We start from the raw sequence: 20,000 nt of genomic DNA on the forward strand, positions 1-20,000 counted from the left end.
GCGCCCCCCCCACCGCCCCCCCCGCCCACCTGAGCTCTCAGCGTCCCTTCCCCGTGGGTTGAAATGTGCATCTTTGCAGCAACTATCCAGGAGACACACACGTCTTGCCTCTGTCAGTCGTCGAGACGTAAATAAACCAAGGACAGGGCAAGGTCAAATAATTAGATTTGCGTGTTTATAAATCGACGTGCCGTGTATGATTAGTCTCTTTGTCATGCTTGAGGTGCCGTTTTGTGTAGCCGTGACGATGCCGTTTTGTGGAAGATTAAACAAAGACGCCCGTCATGGTGTCACACGAGACCCTAGCCATCACCTCGTTACCTTTGCTAAATAAAGCAGTGCTTTTGACTGACCGAGCAAGATCACAGCATCATGTCACATGATGTAATTACAGACTGCACATAGGTTGTGATCTAGACTAGAGTAGCCGATCGGAACAAGATCATTTAATTGCATAGTGTGTAGAGCGAGGTCTGGTGGCGTCTTTCTGTTTGCCAGTGTACTAGTATATAACAGATGGCTGTGTCAGCTGGAGAAAAGAAGCCAGGCTAGCAATTATCCTGGACGATAGCAAAAGTGACCTGTAGTATGTTCTGCAATAAGCACATGTACGCTTTAATGTTAAGTCATGGAAAACATAAAACTGGTGTGTGTGCAATGGTCAGCGTTAACACATGAATGCCAATGTTTAGACACTGTAACAACCGTTTTGATTTGCACACCGTGAGAACTATAGCATAGCCAACTTTTATCACTCAATGTAATTATCGTTACATATTTATAGCTTTACATAACGTTGGACTATTGACAGTAAGCAACATTTTTTGTATTTGGACCAGATACATAAGCATTGCAAATTCTATACATTAATTTCTTGTGGACGGGTTAGGTCTTTTTGTATTCAAGGCATTGTTACACATGGCTTTTATCCGGTCATTTGGATAGCTTGTAGAAGGAACGTAGGATCTGATGTAATTGGTTCACGCTTCCTGAGCCAGTAGTACTCCTGAGACTGTGTCTTCTATGAGTCAGGTGAGTACCTTTGAACCTCTAGTCCCATTCGGAGCATCTGTATGGATTAGCTGATCAGTCGGGCAGGAAAGAAATGGAAATGGACCTGCAAGAAGAGAACAAGAACCTCTGTCCCTCCCTTTGATGCCGACTATTCTACACAACTATATGATAGTTTCCACAAAACTATTGCCCATATAATAAGGTACAATAAAAGATCTTCTGAAGCTGAAACACACACACTCCCATGGCAGTTTCACTTTCTCATTACATAGAGACAATTATATCATAGATTTCTGTTATATTCAAATTTGATGCCACTCATGAGGATGGGGTTAGGTTTTGTCAAAAGATGTGTTTTGGCTGGCTCTACAGCTACTCTATTGAGATTGCTTGTTACTTTTACAAAGAAGCCATCAAAACATATTGGTATCGCACTAGCGTTCAAACCCCAAATTTCCCACGAGTTGAGTCGTTAAGCCGCGCTAGACCAAGACTGACGGAAGACGACACGAGACTTTAGGACGGGAGACCTAATTGTGGGCATTCTCGATATTGCAGTGTGTCCGATTTTATACTTTACAAACTAGCTTGGCTTTGCTCTGTAGGAGGGGTTTTGGGAGGGTCAATCACAAGAATATTGTAAATGTCATTGATGTTGACTACAGATATTTCCAGGTGATTTTAAGCTTTTGTTTAAATGTATTAACATTCATTTCTGCCTATATTAAAGCAGCACAATTGAAAAAGCTATAAATAGTGATAAATGAAACAAAGCATCCAGCGACATTCATTAGACCGTGGTCATTTAGTTGCTTTCATCCTTTTAAAGGATAATATTAAGGAATGTTCCCCAGAATATTTTATATTTTTGGTGTTCACAGTTTGAATTAAAATGCTACATTCTAAGGATATTATTTAAAACCAAAAAATCTGTGCTGTGCTTTAGGGTTAGTATGTACAAACAAATCTAAACGTCTCATAACTCATGTCACATGAATCATTTCTTTAATTTTTAGTGGTTTGCCAATTTCATTGTTATTCGAACGGGATCACAACTTCAGATGTGGCCTTCAATTACAACATGTCCCCCAAAGCAACAACTGACTGGACACTATGATAAACAATTCCTCTTGGCTCTATTACTCTTTGAATGCAACATTAAATGCTTTGTTTGGGGAACACCGTGAATTAATGATCAGCGTGAGACGAGCCGTATCGATCTGTGCTGTTCAATATCGACCTGAAGCTCCACAACCATTGATTCATCAGAGCCCAGCGCCAGGGTTTATATAGCCCACCTACAGTTGGGATGCTTTATTTTCTTTTACCAGCGAATGTTTAAATCGATATCCTCCAAAAATAAATGCAAGTCACGCTAACAGATTTGATGGCCGATAAAAGTCGGTGCAAGTGATAAATGACTCGAACACACCCCACTTAAATATCTACGTATGGGATGCTTTTGCGTGAGTGGCGATCATGAAAGTGCTGATGTGCATATGTTGCCTTAATGTTCTCCCTCAGGCCAAATTGTTCTCCCTTCTCCTTATTTCCTTCTCCTTACTGTAGCCGGCGGCTCCAAAAATGACAGCGTGCGGGGCACACTGGTACACCTTCATCACAACGCATACCTTGTGTTGTGATGGGGAGCCAAAAGTTATGGGTGTGAATCGTGGACCAGGCAGAGTGGAGCTAGCACTAGGGTGGGCAGTCCCTGGAGAGGGTGCATGCAGAGAGGAGATGGGGAGACGGGTCTGTGTTGCCAAGGGAAGCTGCTGAGCAGACTGTTCTGGGTTCTTGCAGTTAATCTTCCATCAGTTCAACTCTGTCTCTCTCTCATTCTCTCTTTTTATAGGTAGCCATTATAGGTCATTTTTGCCAATTGAGTGAACGGGAAGGAAAATGTCCGTAAAACCCATATTTGTCTCGACATCTCTGCATCAAAGTGTCATTCTGACACAATCAGTACCTTCAATTGATGGGCAGACTGTGTTGTATCTTTCCTTACCCCATGCTTTCACCACTGTCCAAACTCGGGACACACTTTCACAATCACCGCAATGGAATTGATTTGTTTTGCCTGCCTCCCTGTTGGAGCAGGTTTCGACGTGGACACTGACACTGTATTGAAAGGTGCTGTGTCACAACAACGTGTGTAGGGACTGCTAATGGGGCCACCCGTGCTCCCCCCGCCCCCCCCCGCCCCCCCAAGCGATGCCCTCTTCTGTTGGCCCTCCATGGGGCATGGCAGGGCCTTTCTCTGGGGGGGGGGTGGGGGGTGGCTCTCTCTCTACTCCCACTGGGTTGAGGGTTGCGGGGCACACAGCTTTGTTCTGGTCATTTGCAATTCTCATGGCTTCATGCCTGGCTAGAGAGACATAGCTGCTGCTCACTGAGGCCGCAACAACATGGGTCTGATGTCATCCCGGCTCAGGGTTTCCGCTATTGTCCGCTAAAGGACGGGCTCGTTGGATGGCTTGGCAGAGGCGCCCGTTCACGCCAGCTCCGTATAATTTGTAATGGTGGGGAAAAGAAGACATAAAGGGATCTCACCGTAAAATTCCTTTTCCTGAATATTTACATTTTATATCCATTTTTTTTTTCCAAGTTGGAGTATTGTGTATTGAAAGAAGTTTGCAATATAAACATTGATTGTAGTGATATGACGATTTTTGCGTATAGGCCTACTTGGCACTGAGGAAAGCTTTTCCCTTTGCGGTTGGGATAGGCCTTTTTTTTTTTTAAGTCTGGTTAATGTGGTGCATTTCCAGCTTCCCAGATTAGTGGTGCACCGGCGGCAGAATGTGTATGTCTCGTGTCGTCTCAGACAGTATTCGATCCCTACACCTTTGTTGTGAAATAAAGGCTCTCCCATCACAGTTCCCATTAGATGTTATCGCTGAGCAAACACTTCACATATGCTGACATGCCGTGTTGTCATGCTTAGTGGAGGTTCTCTCATTATCTATTTGTATGGGATGATTTTCATGAACATTAATGGTTTCTTGATGGACCCTTTAAGCCAATAACGGGGTACGCAAATACCCAACACGCTTTTCTGTTTCAGTCGGCATAGGTGAAAGCTTCACCGCTTTTCCGCTTTGGTAATTTCAGCACGGGAAATGGCATGATTAGCTCAAGCTGATATTCATTCTGAATGTGCTGCGACTAATTTGATTACACTTTCAACCGGGTCGTCTCTCTGTCTTCTCTGCGGATCTGTAGAAGTGCACGACATGGATGATCAATGAGCCTGTTAATTGTACATTATGCCTTGTTTTGCTCAGATCCGCTCTGAAGGATCACTGCGGTCTATTGGGTCAGCATTGTTACACACAATGATTCAGGGAAGGTGACTCCAAATATCAACCACATCAACATCTTTGTTGTCTCTGTGTTCTTTGAGCGTAATGAGCAGGGATTCTCTATTCACTAAAGTAAACCACACAGTCAATATTAAACAGGGTGAAGGTGACTCTGTTCTATGCTGGTAACAGTTTAGCATAGTGTCAGCATTGATGTTTGAGTGGGTCAACTGTGGGTCATAGAACTATATGACAAAAGTATTGCCAAATTTTTAGCTGTTGAAAATAATAACCCATTTGCTATGATTCCCTGCCAAAGTTCTCTGGTTTCCTTTTTTTTTTTTTTTACAGAGTTGCCTTCCAAAGTTCATTCTGCCAGTGCCAATATTATCTACATAATGTGATTCAGAACCCATTCTGTCATTCTTAAGATAATGAAAAGAAGTCATTCTTAAATGCTGCAACACCTTGATTTTAAATAACAGCAGACAGTCATTGCGATAGGAAAGAAAATTGCTGCAGAATGGTAGAGATATCTCTTGCTGGGAAAATAACAGCAGAATGAACGGAATGAATAGAGGAACGGTTTCCCGCAGCTCAACGGAAACTGTGCTAGTTCCTCCCACACGGTCACATATTGTTCACATTTTCCCAGATCCATGTTTGATTAATTTAAAGGTAGAGTAATTTATAGTTGTGAGGGAAGCAGAGAGAGAGAGAAAGAGAGAGAAAGGGGAAGTGAGAGACACACAGAGAGAGTGACACACAATCTGAGAAAGAGGGAGAGAGACAGAGAAAGAGAGTGAGAGAGAGAGAAAGAGAGGGAAAGAGAGAGAGAGACACACACACACACACACACACAGTGAGACAGAGAGAGTGAGAGAGACACACACACACAGTGAGAGAGAGAGAGAGAGAGACACAGAGAGAGTGAGAGAAAGAGATTGAGCGACACTGAGTGGGAGAGCGAGAGAGAGAGAGAGTGTGTGGGAGAGAGTGGGAGAATGGGAGAGAGGGGGAGAATTAGGTAAAGAGCAGGAAGGGAGGGAGGGAGGGAGGGGGGTAAAGATAAGCAACCAAGCCCTCTCATGGCAGGCGGCCTGATCTCAGGCTGTGGAGTTAAAGCTCTCCTCGGAGAGACAAGACAACATGGCTCGGAGGGAGAGCTAGCCCCATGGCCGTCCTGCGTGTCCTCCTCCGCTGCTCTAGATCAGTGCTCTGTACTCAGTACAGCTCTGCACCACTCCTCTGCACCGCCGCTCCCCACCGCCGCCGCCGCCGCTCTACACCTCCGCCGCCGCTGCTACCGTGTGGATGCCGGCAGGTAATAATACTATGAGAGTCTGCTTCTGCAAACGCCACACCTGCCCCGCTCCTCCGACCCACAGGACCACCCCCTCGGCTCAACGCCCGGACCCACGGCAAGTCACCGGTTCACTCTCGTGCTTAACGCTGAGTAAGGTAAATGGGAATACACAGGGGGGGGGATAACTGCCCCGCTAAAGTTTCTTTACTTTGACCTGACGTGGATAAATGTTTGGCTTGCCGTTTCTTGGGAGCATGGGAGCACAGGGGGGCGTGTGTGTGTTCAGAGTGTAACGTTTTTTTTGCGGTGGTTATTTTGGTGTTTTTTTGTTGTTCGGTTGGGGGGGGGGGGGTTGGCTCTGGAGGGGTCAAGCCACCCTCGTCGCCCTGTTGCTAAAAATGAACTCCACTATTTGAACAGGAGTCACCCTGTTGAGCCTGTCGCTTTGTGCTCTGAGTTGGTTACGCTCCGTACGGGCTGGACTTTTGGACTTTTGTCAACGGCGGCGGGAAAACAAAAAAAGGGGATGGCGATAAAGGACGTATTGGATGTTGGAGCTATCGGAATTTGTTTTTCAACTTCGCTCTTATGTGTTGCTGCCGGAGCGTTTATTGGACCTGTGTTTTTGAGCTCCATCCCAGTAAGAGCCTCACATTCACCCAACTTTTGAAAGTATGTATTTCTTTCAATACTTTTTTCAACAATCAAAACTCTTGCCGCAATGAACACCTGCGTTGACCCACGTGAAGAGATGCCTTTCTCTGCCCCCACCTTAACCTTCAGGTCATGTTAACACTGCAGTGTCACTGCATTGTAAACCAACGGGGGGGTGTGGGAGGGGGCACTCTCCCCTGGGGGCCCCTCTGCGTGGGTGTAGGATGCCCCCCCCCCCATTCTCGACTGTCCTTATCAGAACCTGTGTAGGCTCTACTTGACCTGCAGCTTCTCTACCCCTGCAGGCCCCCCCCCCCCCCCCCCCTGAAATGTTTGGGTTGCTATACTGGATGTGAGAGCTTGAGTCATATGGAAACCTACACAGATTACTTGTGTTACGATATTAACACATTGCGGTTCATCACTGGCCAAATTTACATCTTTAGTCCATTAGTATGTTTCTTACTCGGGGTTCATACATAAAAGCTTAAAAATGTTCACGTATGAAAAACTTCAAAAGCTCAGAAACATCCCTTTCCATAGTTGAATACGTGCATTACGTTTAACATCACCGTGTCCATAATACAGCAAGTCCTCGTTATGGCTTTGCGCTTTAGCTGTGCTTTAATTGCCGGTGAGCCGGGATTTACAACCGTCATTCTACATTGTAATGATCGTATGCATATTTCATAAGCCCTGCAGTGGGTCTCCCCTGCTGGTACTGTCTTCGCCCCCCCCCCCCCACCCCGTCCCCCTTCTCCCAGGCAGGAGGGCTGAACCCTCACCAGCACCGACAGCGTCTCCGGTTCGGGACGGCTCGTGTAAACTGTGGCTAATGCACAGGGCCACGCCGGCGCTGCGGTATTGGTTCGGTAAACGGGGGAATGGGGTGAATTCCTTGACAAATAGCTCAGAAGTAATGCGGCTAAAACAAAAGCCTCCAAAGAATGCATATTCATAATTAACAGGGGGGAGGCTTTTGTGGGGCTCCGAGGCCCCCGGTGCAGCTCCGCAAATGATGCGCTATTGCCAGAACAATGCTCTGCACACTGTGTGTGTGTGTCTGTGTGTGTGTGTGTGCGTGTGCGCATGCGTGTGTGTTTGTATACTGCAATGTAAACGTGCTGGTGTCCTTCAATGTCCTTTTAAATTCATATGTGCTTTGGTGGCTCTTCTATGTGAACCACTGCATGTAGACAATCACTTCCGGTGACGCCTATAAAATGCAGCATCCACCTTTTCTAAATGTCAAGTGTCAACGCATACATGCGTCCTCTCCTTGCTCTACAGCTGCAGTGCCTCCCTCTGCCGCCTGGGGTCGCTATAGTGCACCAGCCATGTTCTTTCATCCAGCGCTTCTTTAAGCAAAGCACATAAGCTGCCCTTCAGAGCGTTATAGTGTTTACTCACATTCATTATGCACACGTCGTTATCTTTTACCCTTGGTACATCCGGGGGAACTCTGGTTTTTGTGCTTGTGTGTGTGACTGTGCGTCGGTGATTTTGGAGCAGCCTGTTTTCTGAGTTGAACCTGCTGCAAAATTCTGGCTGGATTCAAACTGCATTGCAGTATTTACCCTGCAAACATGGGTCCACTCTCTCTCTCTCAGCGTTACTTGGCAGTCTCTTCGACATTTAATTATCGTAAGAAAAAAAAAAAAAGCTTTTATAGGAAAGTATACAATGAAGAGTGAGAGCAAATACTAAAGAAAGAGCTGCAGGTAATGCTAGCTCATGCTACATAAGGCTACGTAATAAGAGGTTATTAAAGGTGATGATACTTAGTAAAAGGTAACGATAGTTAATGAAAGGCATTGATAAGTTGGGTAATGAAAGTTTATGATTTGTTATGACAGTTAATAAAAGGTAATGATGGCTAGTGAAAGGCATTGATGGGTAATGAAAGGTGATGATCTATATATATATAACGATAAGGTTTGCATGAGGAGCCACAGAACCAGAGGTATGACCCTCTGTACTTCACAGAGCATCTGTCCGAGATGAATGGCCCGTCCAAGCTGCCTCCCAAGCTGCTGTGGCAGACACAGGAGGACAGCCCACATAAGTGTGTTAGTAGTGGACACTGAGAATGCTGCGCTGGCCTCAATGTTGATCTTGCATAACGTATCCTGTTCACTGCTGGTAAATCACAGCTTTTCACACATAGATGAAATGTAACACGAGCAGGGTAGGGTGAATGTAATTACAATAATTTATTTGAGATGATGCTGTATGCTATCATGGTACAAACAACTTGAGTTTCCCTGACATGTTGGAATAAACATTAACAGATTGATTATAAAGGAAAAAATATACTTTATATATATAATTATATATAAAATATATATATATATATATATATATATATAGTTTTACTTAATTTATTTACAACTTAAATTAAAGGTATTGTATGTAACGTCAGTGAGTAAAGAGAGGGAGAGGAAAATATTTTGACAAATACGCAACGCAAAATAACTGTCCCCTCCCTCCCTGCTCCCTCCCTCCCTAGGTTTCTCCCTCATGAGAAGTGTTGCATTCACGCTTGTCATTGACAGGCAATAGTAATTGCACTATGCGCAATACAGCCTGCATGATATTCGAGTATCACTATTTCACTTGTGTGTGTACTCTGCCTTAAGCCTTTCCACAAAGGTATGGAATGGTTATCATGAAGCTTGTATTAATGGTTCTCTTTTCCTCATCATGATATCAAAACCCCTGGAGGCAATGCAGTACAGTACGAATAGATACCTGCAGATATTCTGTCATAAAGAAGACCGATTGTACGCTTTTGAATGGTTAAGCAAAAGCAAGGGTAATAAACGTTATTTGTTCCTTCGTGCTTATAATATGAACTTGTTACAGTAGCAATAACCTACATGCATTAGCGATTATCCACGAGTATTTGTGTAATTAAACCCTGTTTAATCTTGACTGCATGGCGGGTCATTCATGTCTCTCATAGTTTGCCCAAGAGCTGTAATATTTCTCATGGGCTTCTGAACATCACGGCCCAGTGTGAGAAATGCTTGTGTTTGTTTTCTGTCATCTCAGTCCCTCAGGATGTAATGAGCCGCAGTCAGCACTCGGATCAACCCCCCCCCTCCCCACAGACCTCTACAAATACAAGGCAAAGATCGTAATCATAACCAGGGCTTGTACAATAATCAGAGCCAACAATTGAAAGACTCCTGATACAAAAGAATACAGGGAGGGAGGCAATGCTGAAACCAACATCACCTTGGTGTCAGCATAGGATTGAGATCATCTGGCATTGTTATGTAAAGTTTTTTATTCAGATATCATATCATCATGTCCAACACAGACACGGTCAGTAAACAGAACATCTGAACTCCTACCTGTCCGAGCAGAGTAGCAGGCCTGTTCCGACCTGACTGTGTGCGTGTGCAGTCACTGAAGCGGAAAAACCCCAGGGTAGATTTACAGACTTCTGTTACGGTTATGTAGTGTGTAAAACAAACATAAACATTAATTAATAAAATGTTAAAAGCAGCAGCTGACACCTGTCTGCTTCTGGTTCCCCGTGTCGTCACTGACACGCGTTAACAACGTCCTAGTTACAGCGCTGAGTGGAACCGTGTAATTTAAATCAATAACGGGGCTGGTGGGCGGGCCGGGGCAAGGAGTGCTGACCCTCACCGCGTGTGTGGAATGCAAGCCCTCGGTCACGACCAGGCTGCACTCAGTAGCAACACCCGTTCTGCATTTGGCCGGGGATGTGGTTGTTATGGACACGACATGTGGTCATGGTCAAACGTTCCCCCACCAGACGCCCACTGTAAACCCACTCTGATTGATGGATGTGATGAGAGGGTGGGGGTGGTGGTGGTGGTGGTGGTGGTGGTGGTGGTGGTGGTGATGGGGGGGGGATGGTGGCGATCCTACACTAACTTCACTTTGCCTTGGGGGTTATCTTCCCCTCCTTATCATTCTCGTCTTCTCTCTCCTCTTCCCACTGCAGCCACAACCAGAGGAGTACATCATTCCGACACCCAGTGACCGGTCAGATATCTCCTGAAAACACAGAGTACACGCTGCAGGACAGGTGAGTGAGTGGGTCTTCCTCTCAGGGGTGAAAGCAGCGCCGGTCTGTGCTGTTGTGACGGGTTGAAGTTTATTGAGCGGAGGCATTGGAAAATACTGCCTGTTTGGAGTCAATGGTCGTCGGGTGTGTGGTCGGCTGGGAAAAGCACAGCACAGAGAGGAGAGGCTGATCGTAAACACCTGGTTCACAGTAGCACAGACCCGTGGTGCTCCTCATCATACTAATAGATAATGGGAGTTTTTTTTAGTGTTTTCATTGAGGTCAATATGTAGAGTAGATGGTGACCCAACTAATTGCTTATATGTGCCTTTTTATTTAAATGGATTGCCCACTTTGGACACATGGATCGGCCTTTGAAACAATAAGTTAATTCAACGCTTTAGTCGATTCAAAAGGCTATTAATATGCATAAAGAGATGATTGTCCAAATGATGAATTGACTCATCAAAGTCAATTAATCTTATTTTAGTTGATTTAGAGCCCTGCTTGGATCTTGACTCTTGAGTTGTTCTCTTTGACTATTAGAATAACGATATGTTAATACAGCTATAATAATAATAATAGTATATGAATATGAACATTTTATGAAAGGAGATATACAGGTAATTGGAACCTATCCAACAATGTTCAGTTCACTCCGGTTGGGATTATACACATGAAATACTGCCGTTGACTGACACAGGATGCATTGCTATGTTATTATTTCTTTCATCACTTGACATGCAATAGGCATGTGCCTTTAAATAGGCAGCATTCCATTTTAATCAGTACACTTAGTCCCAAGTGCCCAGAGAGGCGTTATTTTCTCTGTCCGTCAACAGAGTGCGGTTCAAAACAGTTGTCTGTATTAGTTATTGGTCATCACGTAGTAAGCTGAAGCCAGCATGTGTTGTTATGGTTTCCGAGAAAGCCGAACCCTATGGCAGCATGTAAAGCAACAGGTGCGCGATCCGGTTGAACCTAGCTCTCTTCAGAGGGTGTAGTGTTTGACCTCCACCGTCTCTGGGATTAGGAGATGTGTACAGTAACGGTGGAGGTCCATCTCCACTCTCAACAGAAACTTCTGTCCAACCCTGTGCCTTGCTCCCCCCGTCTCTGTGTGTGTGTGTGTGTGTGTTCAAGCCACGAACTTGCAACCCCACCGGGAGGGCAAAAGTTAATGCATAACTCACGCGCATACTTGCAATAGTGACATAATCGCTCTGTTGGCTGATAATGCCACAGCTGAGCTCTTTAAGCTTGTCATCCTGAGAATAGATAGGGATGTACCGAGAATGTGAGGATGGTTATATTGACTGAGGAGTAGCGGAGCTCTGTCATGATCACCCCAGCTCACCGCTGCCATATTTCACTGCATTGTTACTTTCCAACTTCTCAAGGCACTCCTCCTTTTCCCCTTGGGTTTTTGAGTTTGAGTTTGCCCTTATAAGGGCTTAACGTTGCAGTGTGTCGTTATTAAATATGGACCCGCTAGAATAGACCTGTATGACCCTTTGAGAGTAGAAATACTATTTATATTGGAACAGCTTGTTCCCTCAACTTCTAACGGGTTGACACCCTTGTGCAAGGGTGTAAACAGTGAAGTTGTAGTACGTCCTACTGGTATACTAAAATATGTTATTCTCACTTCGAACACGAGGTCATGGTCGTGATCGAGTCGCGCTAAATCATGGATGATTTGCAGCCTGGACGACCTCCATCGGTGAAGCTCCCCGTGTAAACACGCAGCAGCACTGAAGCTCTGCACCCGGCCGCGTGTTGTTCGCTCTCGACAGACCCACGTGGTCTAAGTAGGGAAGTAGGTTTCCCCGAGTCCCTGGGACCGACTTCTAATGGTGCAGACCTCCTTTATTCCTGAGGGAAGGTTGCAAATTGAGGACAGAGAGGCTGGAGAGTCGATACTGAACTTCTTTTCCATTATTGGCAGAAGGTCCCTTGTCCCGGGGTCTTTGAGTTGGTTATTGATTGCTGCACTTTGAACAATATATCACCGACTCCCCAGGTCCACCTGCTGGGGGAAAGGATCAACTGTGTCTGTGAGGGAGAGAGCGGGGGGGGAATAAAAGGGAGAGGAAGGCGCTGTTTGATGTAAAACATCACCCCCCTCTCTCTCGCCCAACACATCTCCAGAGGATCTGTGTGAGTGGCACTTGGTGGTAAACACTAATAAATAATAAAAAAAAGAAAAGAAAAAAGAGAGCCCTCGTCGTCATAGCAATGTCCCACAAACAAAAACCACTGGCCTGCCTCCAGCATCAGGAGCAGAGCGTTGCTATGCTTTAATCCAAAGGTTACCCCCCCCCCCCCCCCCGCTTAGCAAAGTTCTACCGCTACTTTTTAAACCTTAGTCTCTTCATCTCTCACGCCCAGCCCTTCTCTTTTAGCCTTTAGTTCCATAGGCTTACAAAGCAGAAAATAGAAGGGAGGATAGTTCTCCTTTTAACCCCCCCCCCCCTCCTCCTCGCCTCTGTCAAAACAATGCAGGGTTCCAATGGCAGTGCCGTCGTAGGGGTCACACACACACCGTTTCCTGTCGCAAGCAGGCCATCAAAGCCAGGAAGACCTCGGCCGTTGGAGTCATCCAAGTACTAAATACTGTTGAACTACCTGGGCCATTGCCATCACACATTTTCTGCATTTTCACTGCAGACCAAATTTGCAGTATAGACTCAATGAGAATAGTAGATGATGCCTATTGAGGCATCGGTGGATTGGTTCAGTCACTCTTTCTTTGGAGAGTCCTAAAAGTACGACCCATGTTTGAACAATAGTGATTGACTGCAGAATAGGCGTGACATTTTGCAGGTTTAAAAGGATCGTGGCTTTTGTGATTAAAAGCAAACACATGTAGAGGTTTCAACTGAGCACAATGCAATGGGTTGGAACTTTCCATACCTCACAGACTGTTTGACCTTCCCAGGTCAACGTGTTATTGTTCTCCGGGACTGCGGTCCCAGAGAACTACGTCAAAACTACGTCAACATCTACATCCAGGAGATGTAGATGTTGACGTAGTTTACTATGTGGCTGTGAAGAGGTGAGAGGCTGTGAAGAGAACGTGCGTTCTACTTTAACACTTCTATTATGAACATAAAATCAACATGACAAATCCTTGATGTATGTGCATTCCTAAAGTTTCCACATTGTTAACAAAATACACACTTGGTACAGTGTGTATGTGTCATCCAACCAGGATCTTTGGACAGACAATCACATGAGCTACTAAGCAAATGAGGTGTACTATTTTGCTGTCGTTTTTTTGTCCACAACACAATAGCAGCCACAAGGCTCTGCTTAACTTAGCTCCTTAAACCTTTCCTGCTCCACATTGCAGCACATCTCCACGGTCCTGCATCGCAAAGATATCGATTTTTTTTTTTGCCTTCCTCCATTAATTCTTCAGCATCTATGCTCACAACACTGCGGGCGTGCTGGACTCCACAGCTGGCTCTGATTCCTGCTTACCTTATCTCACAGCTAAGGACCTCACTCTCACCTCGGTCCACGGAAGTGGACGGTTGTTACAGGACGAAAGACAAGAGTGTAGTGCTTAACAGCAAATGACAAGATATATGTATATACTTTTTTCCTACGTGTTAAAGTTCTGCTACATCAATTTTTTTTTTTGTTGAGAAATTCTGATGATGATGGTGAAATGTGATTTGTAAAGAAGATACGTACACAAACACACCGACTCATGCACGCACGCATGCTTTAGCACTTTTCCTGCCATTTGTGTCTGTGTGTATCTTGTTCAATGATCTATGATGATTGTAACTCTTTTGTCTGAGCAAGGCTCATTGGAGTGCAGGGGACAGACAGCTCATCAAGTGTAAAGCCTTTGGCTCTTTGGGGGATGGCAGGGCAGGGACAGGAAAAGAGACACATCCGCCGCTATCTGACTGACAGCTCAGGCACCAACTGTGTTTTTACCGTTTCTGAGCTGTTGCTGACAGAGATGATGAAGGACGAAGAAAGTAGTCCCTGGTATACCTTATGCCCACTCGGCTCATTAATCTCTCCGCCGTGCTCTGCCCCCTACTACTACTCCTCCCCTATAGGATAGAATCCCGTATGTCCAAGCAACTGGCCAATCAGAGGACCCCCAGCGTGGTCAGCCAGTCCTCGACGGGCGTCCCGTCAACGGCAGTGGACGCCACCCCGGGGTCCAGGGTGAGTCACGTGACGCCACAACCCTCTTCAACTCCTACTCTTGTGAGGATTTGTTGTTTAATCTGTTTGTTGATCTTGACGCAGGATGTTTAGCATCACAAGCAATTGTAGTACTCTCGAAAAAAAAGAAAATGATTGCTTTGAACGATTTCTGCTTTTATAGTTCTGAGTGACTGTCGGTGCTGGTGGGGGGGGGCCCAATGGTTTAATATGCGCTAGTATACCACTCGGAGCTCTTTCTCATTCTGATTAATAGTCTTCGACCGGAAAAGGTTGGCTATTTTTCAAGCATACGGGAACTCAATTACAAAACTCTCCAGGGGCTGGACATTTCTGCTGTATGGTAATCTATTACAGTAATCCGGGCATTTGAATCAAGTAGAGGAGCAATTATACCGGGCGGGAAAAGCGTTTCTGGACCACTCAAGGCAGTCATTGTTTGAGCCTAATTATATGTAATGCTCATCAGTCTTGGTTTTGATTCATTATATCGTTTTATTTTAGTTTAAATTGTCATAGTTTCATTTAAACTGCAATGAATCACTGTGCAATAACTCAATCCTTGGGAAATTGTGTGCAGGACCAACGATAATACATCCCTGATGTTATGATATCGTAAAGTGATTTTGTTATTCATTTGACTTATTAACGGTGGGTTCCCCCTGCTTTTAGCCAGCCTGTACAAGCAGACAGCTTTCCTGTTTGTCTTGAGATAAACTGCACTCCATGTAGAAGTTGTTTGGCAAATGTCCACACTTTAGTAAATTAGTGACATACTGTGTAAAGCCTTCGCTGGAAGGACAAACGCTATCAAAAGCAGGAAGTTGGAAAACCTACGCATGCATTCAGCCAGTACAGAAACAGGAAAAAAGTACAGAAAAGTTCCCATGCGGAAGGGAACAAATCAGAGACAAAACAGACGCACACTGTAATATCCGTTCAAATTGTTGTGTTAGGTGGGGTTTTACACATATATATACAAATATATATCTTTGATAAATATCCCATTTCATGCAAGCAGTTTGCGGAAAAAGACAACGAGAGAGCGATAGCAATCATCAGTCAGCATTAAACTGTAATTTCCGGAACGGTTCATTAAAAAAAATACGTACTAACAATCTCTCAACAAATGTCTCTAGAGGCAGAGATCACTACAGTGTTCGCTTCCCCCCCCCCCCCTCACCCCCCACCCCCCAAGGTGCAGAACCTCAGGGCCTCCGGGAAAGTCCACAGCTTCGGCAAGCGGGACCATGCCATCAAACGCAACCTCAACGTCCCGGTGGTGGTGAGGGGCTGGCTCTACAAACAGGTACGCCCCTCCTCCTCCTCCTCCTCCTCCTCCTCCTCCTCCGCTCGCCCACGGCTGTCTCTCACAAGAGTGATGGACAGGGCACCTGCGAGGCGGAGTGTGTACCTCTGTGTAGATGTGTGTTGTGGACCCTTTTTAAGCACACATTAATCACGAGTAAACATGACGCCGTGGCCGCACTGTGGAATGTCAAGTTGTGTGCGTTGTTTGACTGATCTCGACAACTCCCCTCACCGGCCCGGCTCGGGCCACGCGGAGGTGAGGAAACCCCCCTCTGCTTCAGAAAGGCTCTGTTGGATTCCCTGCAGCACTGCTCCATGTGACCTTGCGTTGCTTGAGGGTTGGTTGAACAGGTGACTGCACTCTAATCGTGGCTCCCCTGTGGGTGCCCCCCCCCCCCCCTAAACGTTATTGATAGACGGGGAGCACAGAGAGAGGACTCATGTGAGAGTTGATCCTCGTTGAGTTGTTTTAGTTCTGATGATGATTCGTAATTATACTACCGTATCATTTGTTTATATCTCGGCGAATATCACATGCACACAACTGACTTGTTGTTGTGTTTGTGCTTGGATTTTTGGAGTGAATACGGGCCGCGGCTCAGATAACAAACGGTGAAGTGTTCAAAACAAGCCAACCTTATGTGTTACGTTAAGGTAACATCTCATCCGCAAATAACGTTGACAGCGCTGGCATTATCACTGTGAAGTTACGCCTGCATTGCTTCCAAGTGGATGTTAAATGGAACTGAAAACACAACATATATTGCTTAAATGCTGCCTCTCTATTGAGTTGGAACAATATGAAAAAAAAGCCTAATGCTGTGTAAATTGTTCACTTTTATTTTTCAGATATTCAGGAATGCATCCCCTACTCCCGTTGTTTTGCATTAGAGTTTGGTAGATGTTGTGTTGAGTGGATAATGGGTTTGCTCTTAAGAGTGTATTGGTGTTCCAGCCTGTTTGTTTTTGCACAGCTCTCTGCTATTTGGGTTATCCTGGGAAGTCATCTCACCCTGGAAACAGCTCGGGGGATAGGGGAGTGGAGGGGTTGGGGTGTTAATGAAGACTAACCTATTTTACACACACACAGACGCTTGCACACACACGCAAAAACACACACACACACACACACATTCACACACGCACTCGCACTCGCACACGCACACACACACACACACACACACACACACACACACACACACACACACACAGGCAGTAGTTGTAGCTGCTGCATCGAATTACCAAGTTTGTGTGAAACTGGCATCAATTATTGCGCCACGCTATCTTGCTTGAATCCCGAGGAGAAATTGGTTAATATCGGGCCACCAGAGATCGTATTGTACAGACGTGCTTAGCATTAAATACCATTTCTCCAGTAGAATTAACATCAGCGGCCTTCCCAGGCATGTGACCTCCTAAAAGAATGCTTTTACACCAGAAATGAACTCTCAAGGAACTGAACTAGAGATGCATCATGTTACATTGATATGCATGAGGAGTGGTTTCTCCCCCCACCCCCCCCCCCCCCCCTTACCCCCTCCACTCCCAATGGCTCATGCCAAGTGCTCTATTCCCCAGCCTTTTCATTATAACCCCAATTAAAACGTGTGTGTGTGTGTGTGATGACGCGGCTTGTGAACACAGTGTCGTCCCCCCACCCTACAGGACAGCTCTGGAATGCGGCTTTGGAAACGGAAGTGGTTCGTCTTGTCTGACTTCTGCCTGTTTTATTACAAAGGTGAGTGAAAATAACACATGTGCCTCAGGAAATGGTTTACTTATAGAGCAAATGAGGTGCATCATGTACCCCTGAATCACCTCAATGACACGACCAACAACGCACAACACACTCAAACCCAATGTCATTATGGCATGTTGTGGAACTCTTGTTGCTGAACCGTTATCTCATTTTTCCCATGTCTTTTCTATTTATCACCCGTCCAAAATCTTCTGTCATCATATTACCATAACAGTATGGTATTTGATCTGCTGCGTCGTTGCTATGACCCTGTCATCACCCCCACCTCGATTAATCATACCTAAATTCTTGCCATGCAGTTTCATGCACCAATGCCCAGCCTTGAATTAACCTTGAATTATGGCGCTGTGTGACATGCAGGCATGATACAAGATGTTGGAAGGGCTTGGTTCATTAACAGTTACAATGTGTCTGTCCAATGTGTGTGTGGGTGTGCATGTGTGTGTGTGTGTGTGTGTGTGTGGTGTGCATGCATGTGTGTGTACTCTACAGATAGTCGAGAAGAGTCGGTGCTTGGTAGCATACCCCTACCCAGTTATGTCATCACTCCAGTGGATCCTGATGATCACATAAGCCGGAAATACGCATTCAAGGTAAACTCCTTCATGAACACTCAAGGTAACCCCTGGAGTAACCCGTCTCCAGGGATGATGAATAGGACCACTGTATAAATACTTATTGCTCACCAACATGCACTGATGACCGCTGACAGTTCTTGGCAGCGCACACGGACGGTAAGCGTTTGTCATACAATGTCTCCCTCTGCTGGTTGAGCTAGCTGTTACACAACAGTATTATTGACTATCTCATTCGTGGTGGTAATATAATAGTTTGTGTAAACTAGTTTAAATAGTTCCTGATGAGTTATTATTGCAAAATACAAAGCAAGTCACATTATGACAATAAGTACTCATAATTTGGTTTCTGCCGTACAATTATCATCTACCAATCCATCATCATAAATCACTTTGACGGGGATACATCCTCTGCATATTTACATATTGCATAAGATTCACCAGTTAAATCAAATTAAATTGGTTTATGCCGCTCTGCCTTCTGCTGAGCTAATGTTTTAAACATGTGACACTTATTGTCTGCCTTTCATTGTGTGTTTTCGTAATCAAATACATCTGTCCATTCTTTATTGTGTAATTCCACAGTATCTGCATGAAAATAAAATTGTTTATTAGGGTGAGGTCATTATTTAGTTGACAACTGTTGTGACTTACTCCAGCTCCGCGACGTGCTCTTGATCGATTGGCTGTTGTGCTGAAACTGCAGCTGTAGCATGCGGCAGCCAACCAAACTCTGTCAGTGGCGCATGCTACAAAGGTTTAGAATTAATATTGGAAAGAAAGCCTGTCCGAATGCTGTGGTTTCTCTTGCCGTCCGGTCGGCAATACTGTTTCTGTTAGTAGACTGATGTCATTGTTATGAGTGCATATAAACACAAAACAATATCCCATCCCATCCAAGTGCATTGTAACACTCCTGGTGATATTCACGCTGAGGCTTTAAAGGAAGGGCTGTAGTGTCAAATCACCCATTGTTATTATTTTTTTGTTGTAAATATCGAAAAAAATGACCATAAATGTGCACTGCTGAAATGATGGAATACAGAAGCCACATCTTTTTAAATCCGTCATGTAGTCAAAGCGACTGTAAAAGTGAAATGCCTGGTTACTGCTTACAGTACTTTCTGTGTCTCCCGCAAATTGAAAATTGCAACACCTGAAAGAACACATATTCTGTTGAACCTCTCATGGTCTGCTGGAGAACAGAGCTGATGTGTCATCTCTCATCACAGCTACAGTGTCGACGTTATTGTCTTGCTGCAAGCGTTGCACCCATTGAGAAAAAAAAAACACAATCCAGCATGAATGTTTTAATGCGGTGCTGCAGCCCTCCGGCAGTCTGTTACAATCCTCTCTGCTGCTTTGTACCTGCTCCTCCTGGGGCTGCACGGCGTTACGTGTGTTTGTATGAGAGCACACACACACACACACACATACATAGACACACATAGACACGCACACACACACACACACACACATACATAGACACACATAGACACGCACACACACACACATACACACACACACACACACAGACACACACATAGACACACATAGACACACACACATACATAGACACACATAGACACATAGACACACATAGACACACACACCACACACACACACACACACACACACACACACACACACACACACACACACATACATAGACACACATAGACACACACACACACACACACACACATACATAAACACACATAGACACACACACAGACACACACACAGACACACACACAGACACACACATAGACACACACACAGACACACACACACACACATACACACATAGACACACATAGACATGCACACACACACA

General features: G+C 45.1%; 1 protein-coding gene across 1 annotated transcript in view; it reads left to right on the top strand.

The window, feature by feature from the left end:
* The window catches only part of plekha7b (pleckstrin homology domain containing, family A member 7b), a gene marked incomplete at its 3' end in the record, with an annotated part of 59,591 nt that overhangs the window by 21,699 nt on the left and 17,892 nt on the right, over nucleotides 1–20,000 (top strand). The window contains 5 exon segments of the mRNA XM_084476386.1: nucleotides 10,262–10,345; nucleotides 14,407–14,518; nucleotides 15,717–15,827; nucleotides 17,495–17,567; nucleotides 18,081–18,181. Of these exon segments, the coding sequence (XP_084332512.1) occupies nucleotides 10,262–10,345; nucleotides 14,407–14,518; nucleotides 15,717–15,827; nucleotides 17,495–17,567; nucleotides 18,081–18,181 (481 nt within the window).

This window comes from Micromesistius poutassou, assembly GCF_964030765.1.
Source record: "Micromesistius poutassou genome assembly, chromosome: 12".
Classification (NCBI taxonomy): domain Eukaryota; kingdom Metazoa; phylum Chordata; class Actinopteri; order Gadiformes; family Gadidae; genus Micromesistius; species Micromesistius poutassou.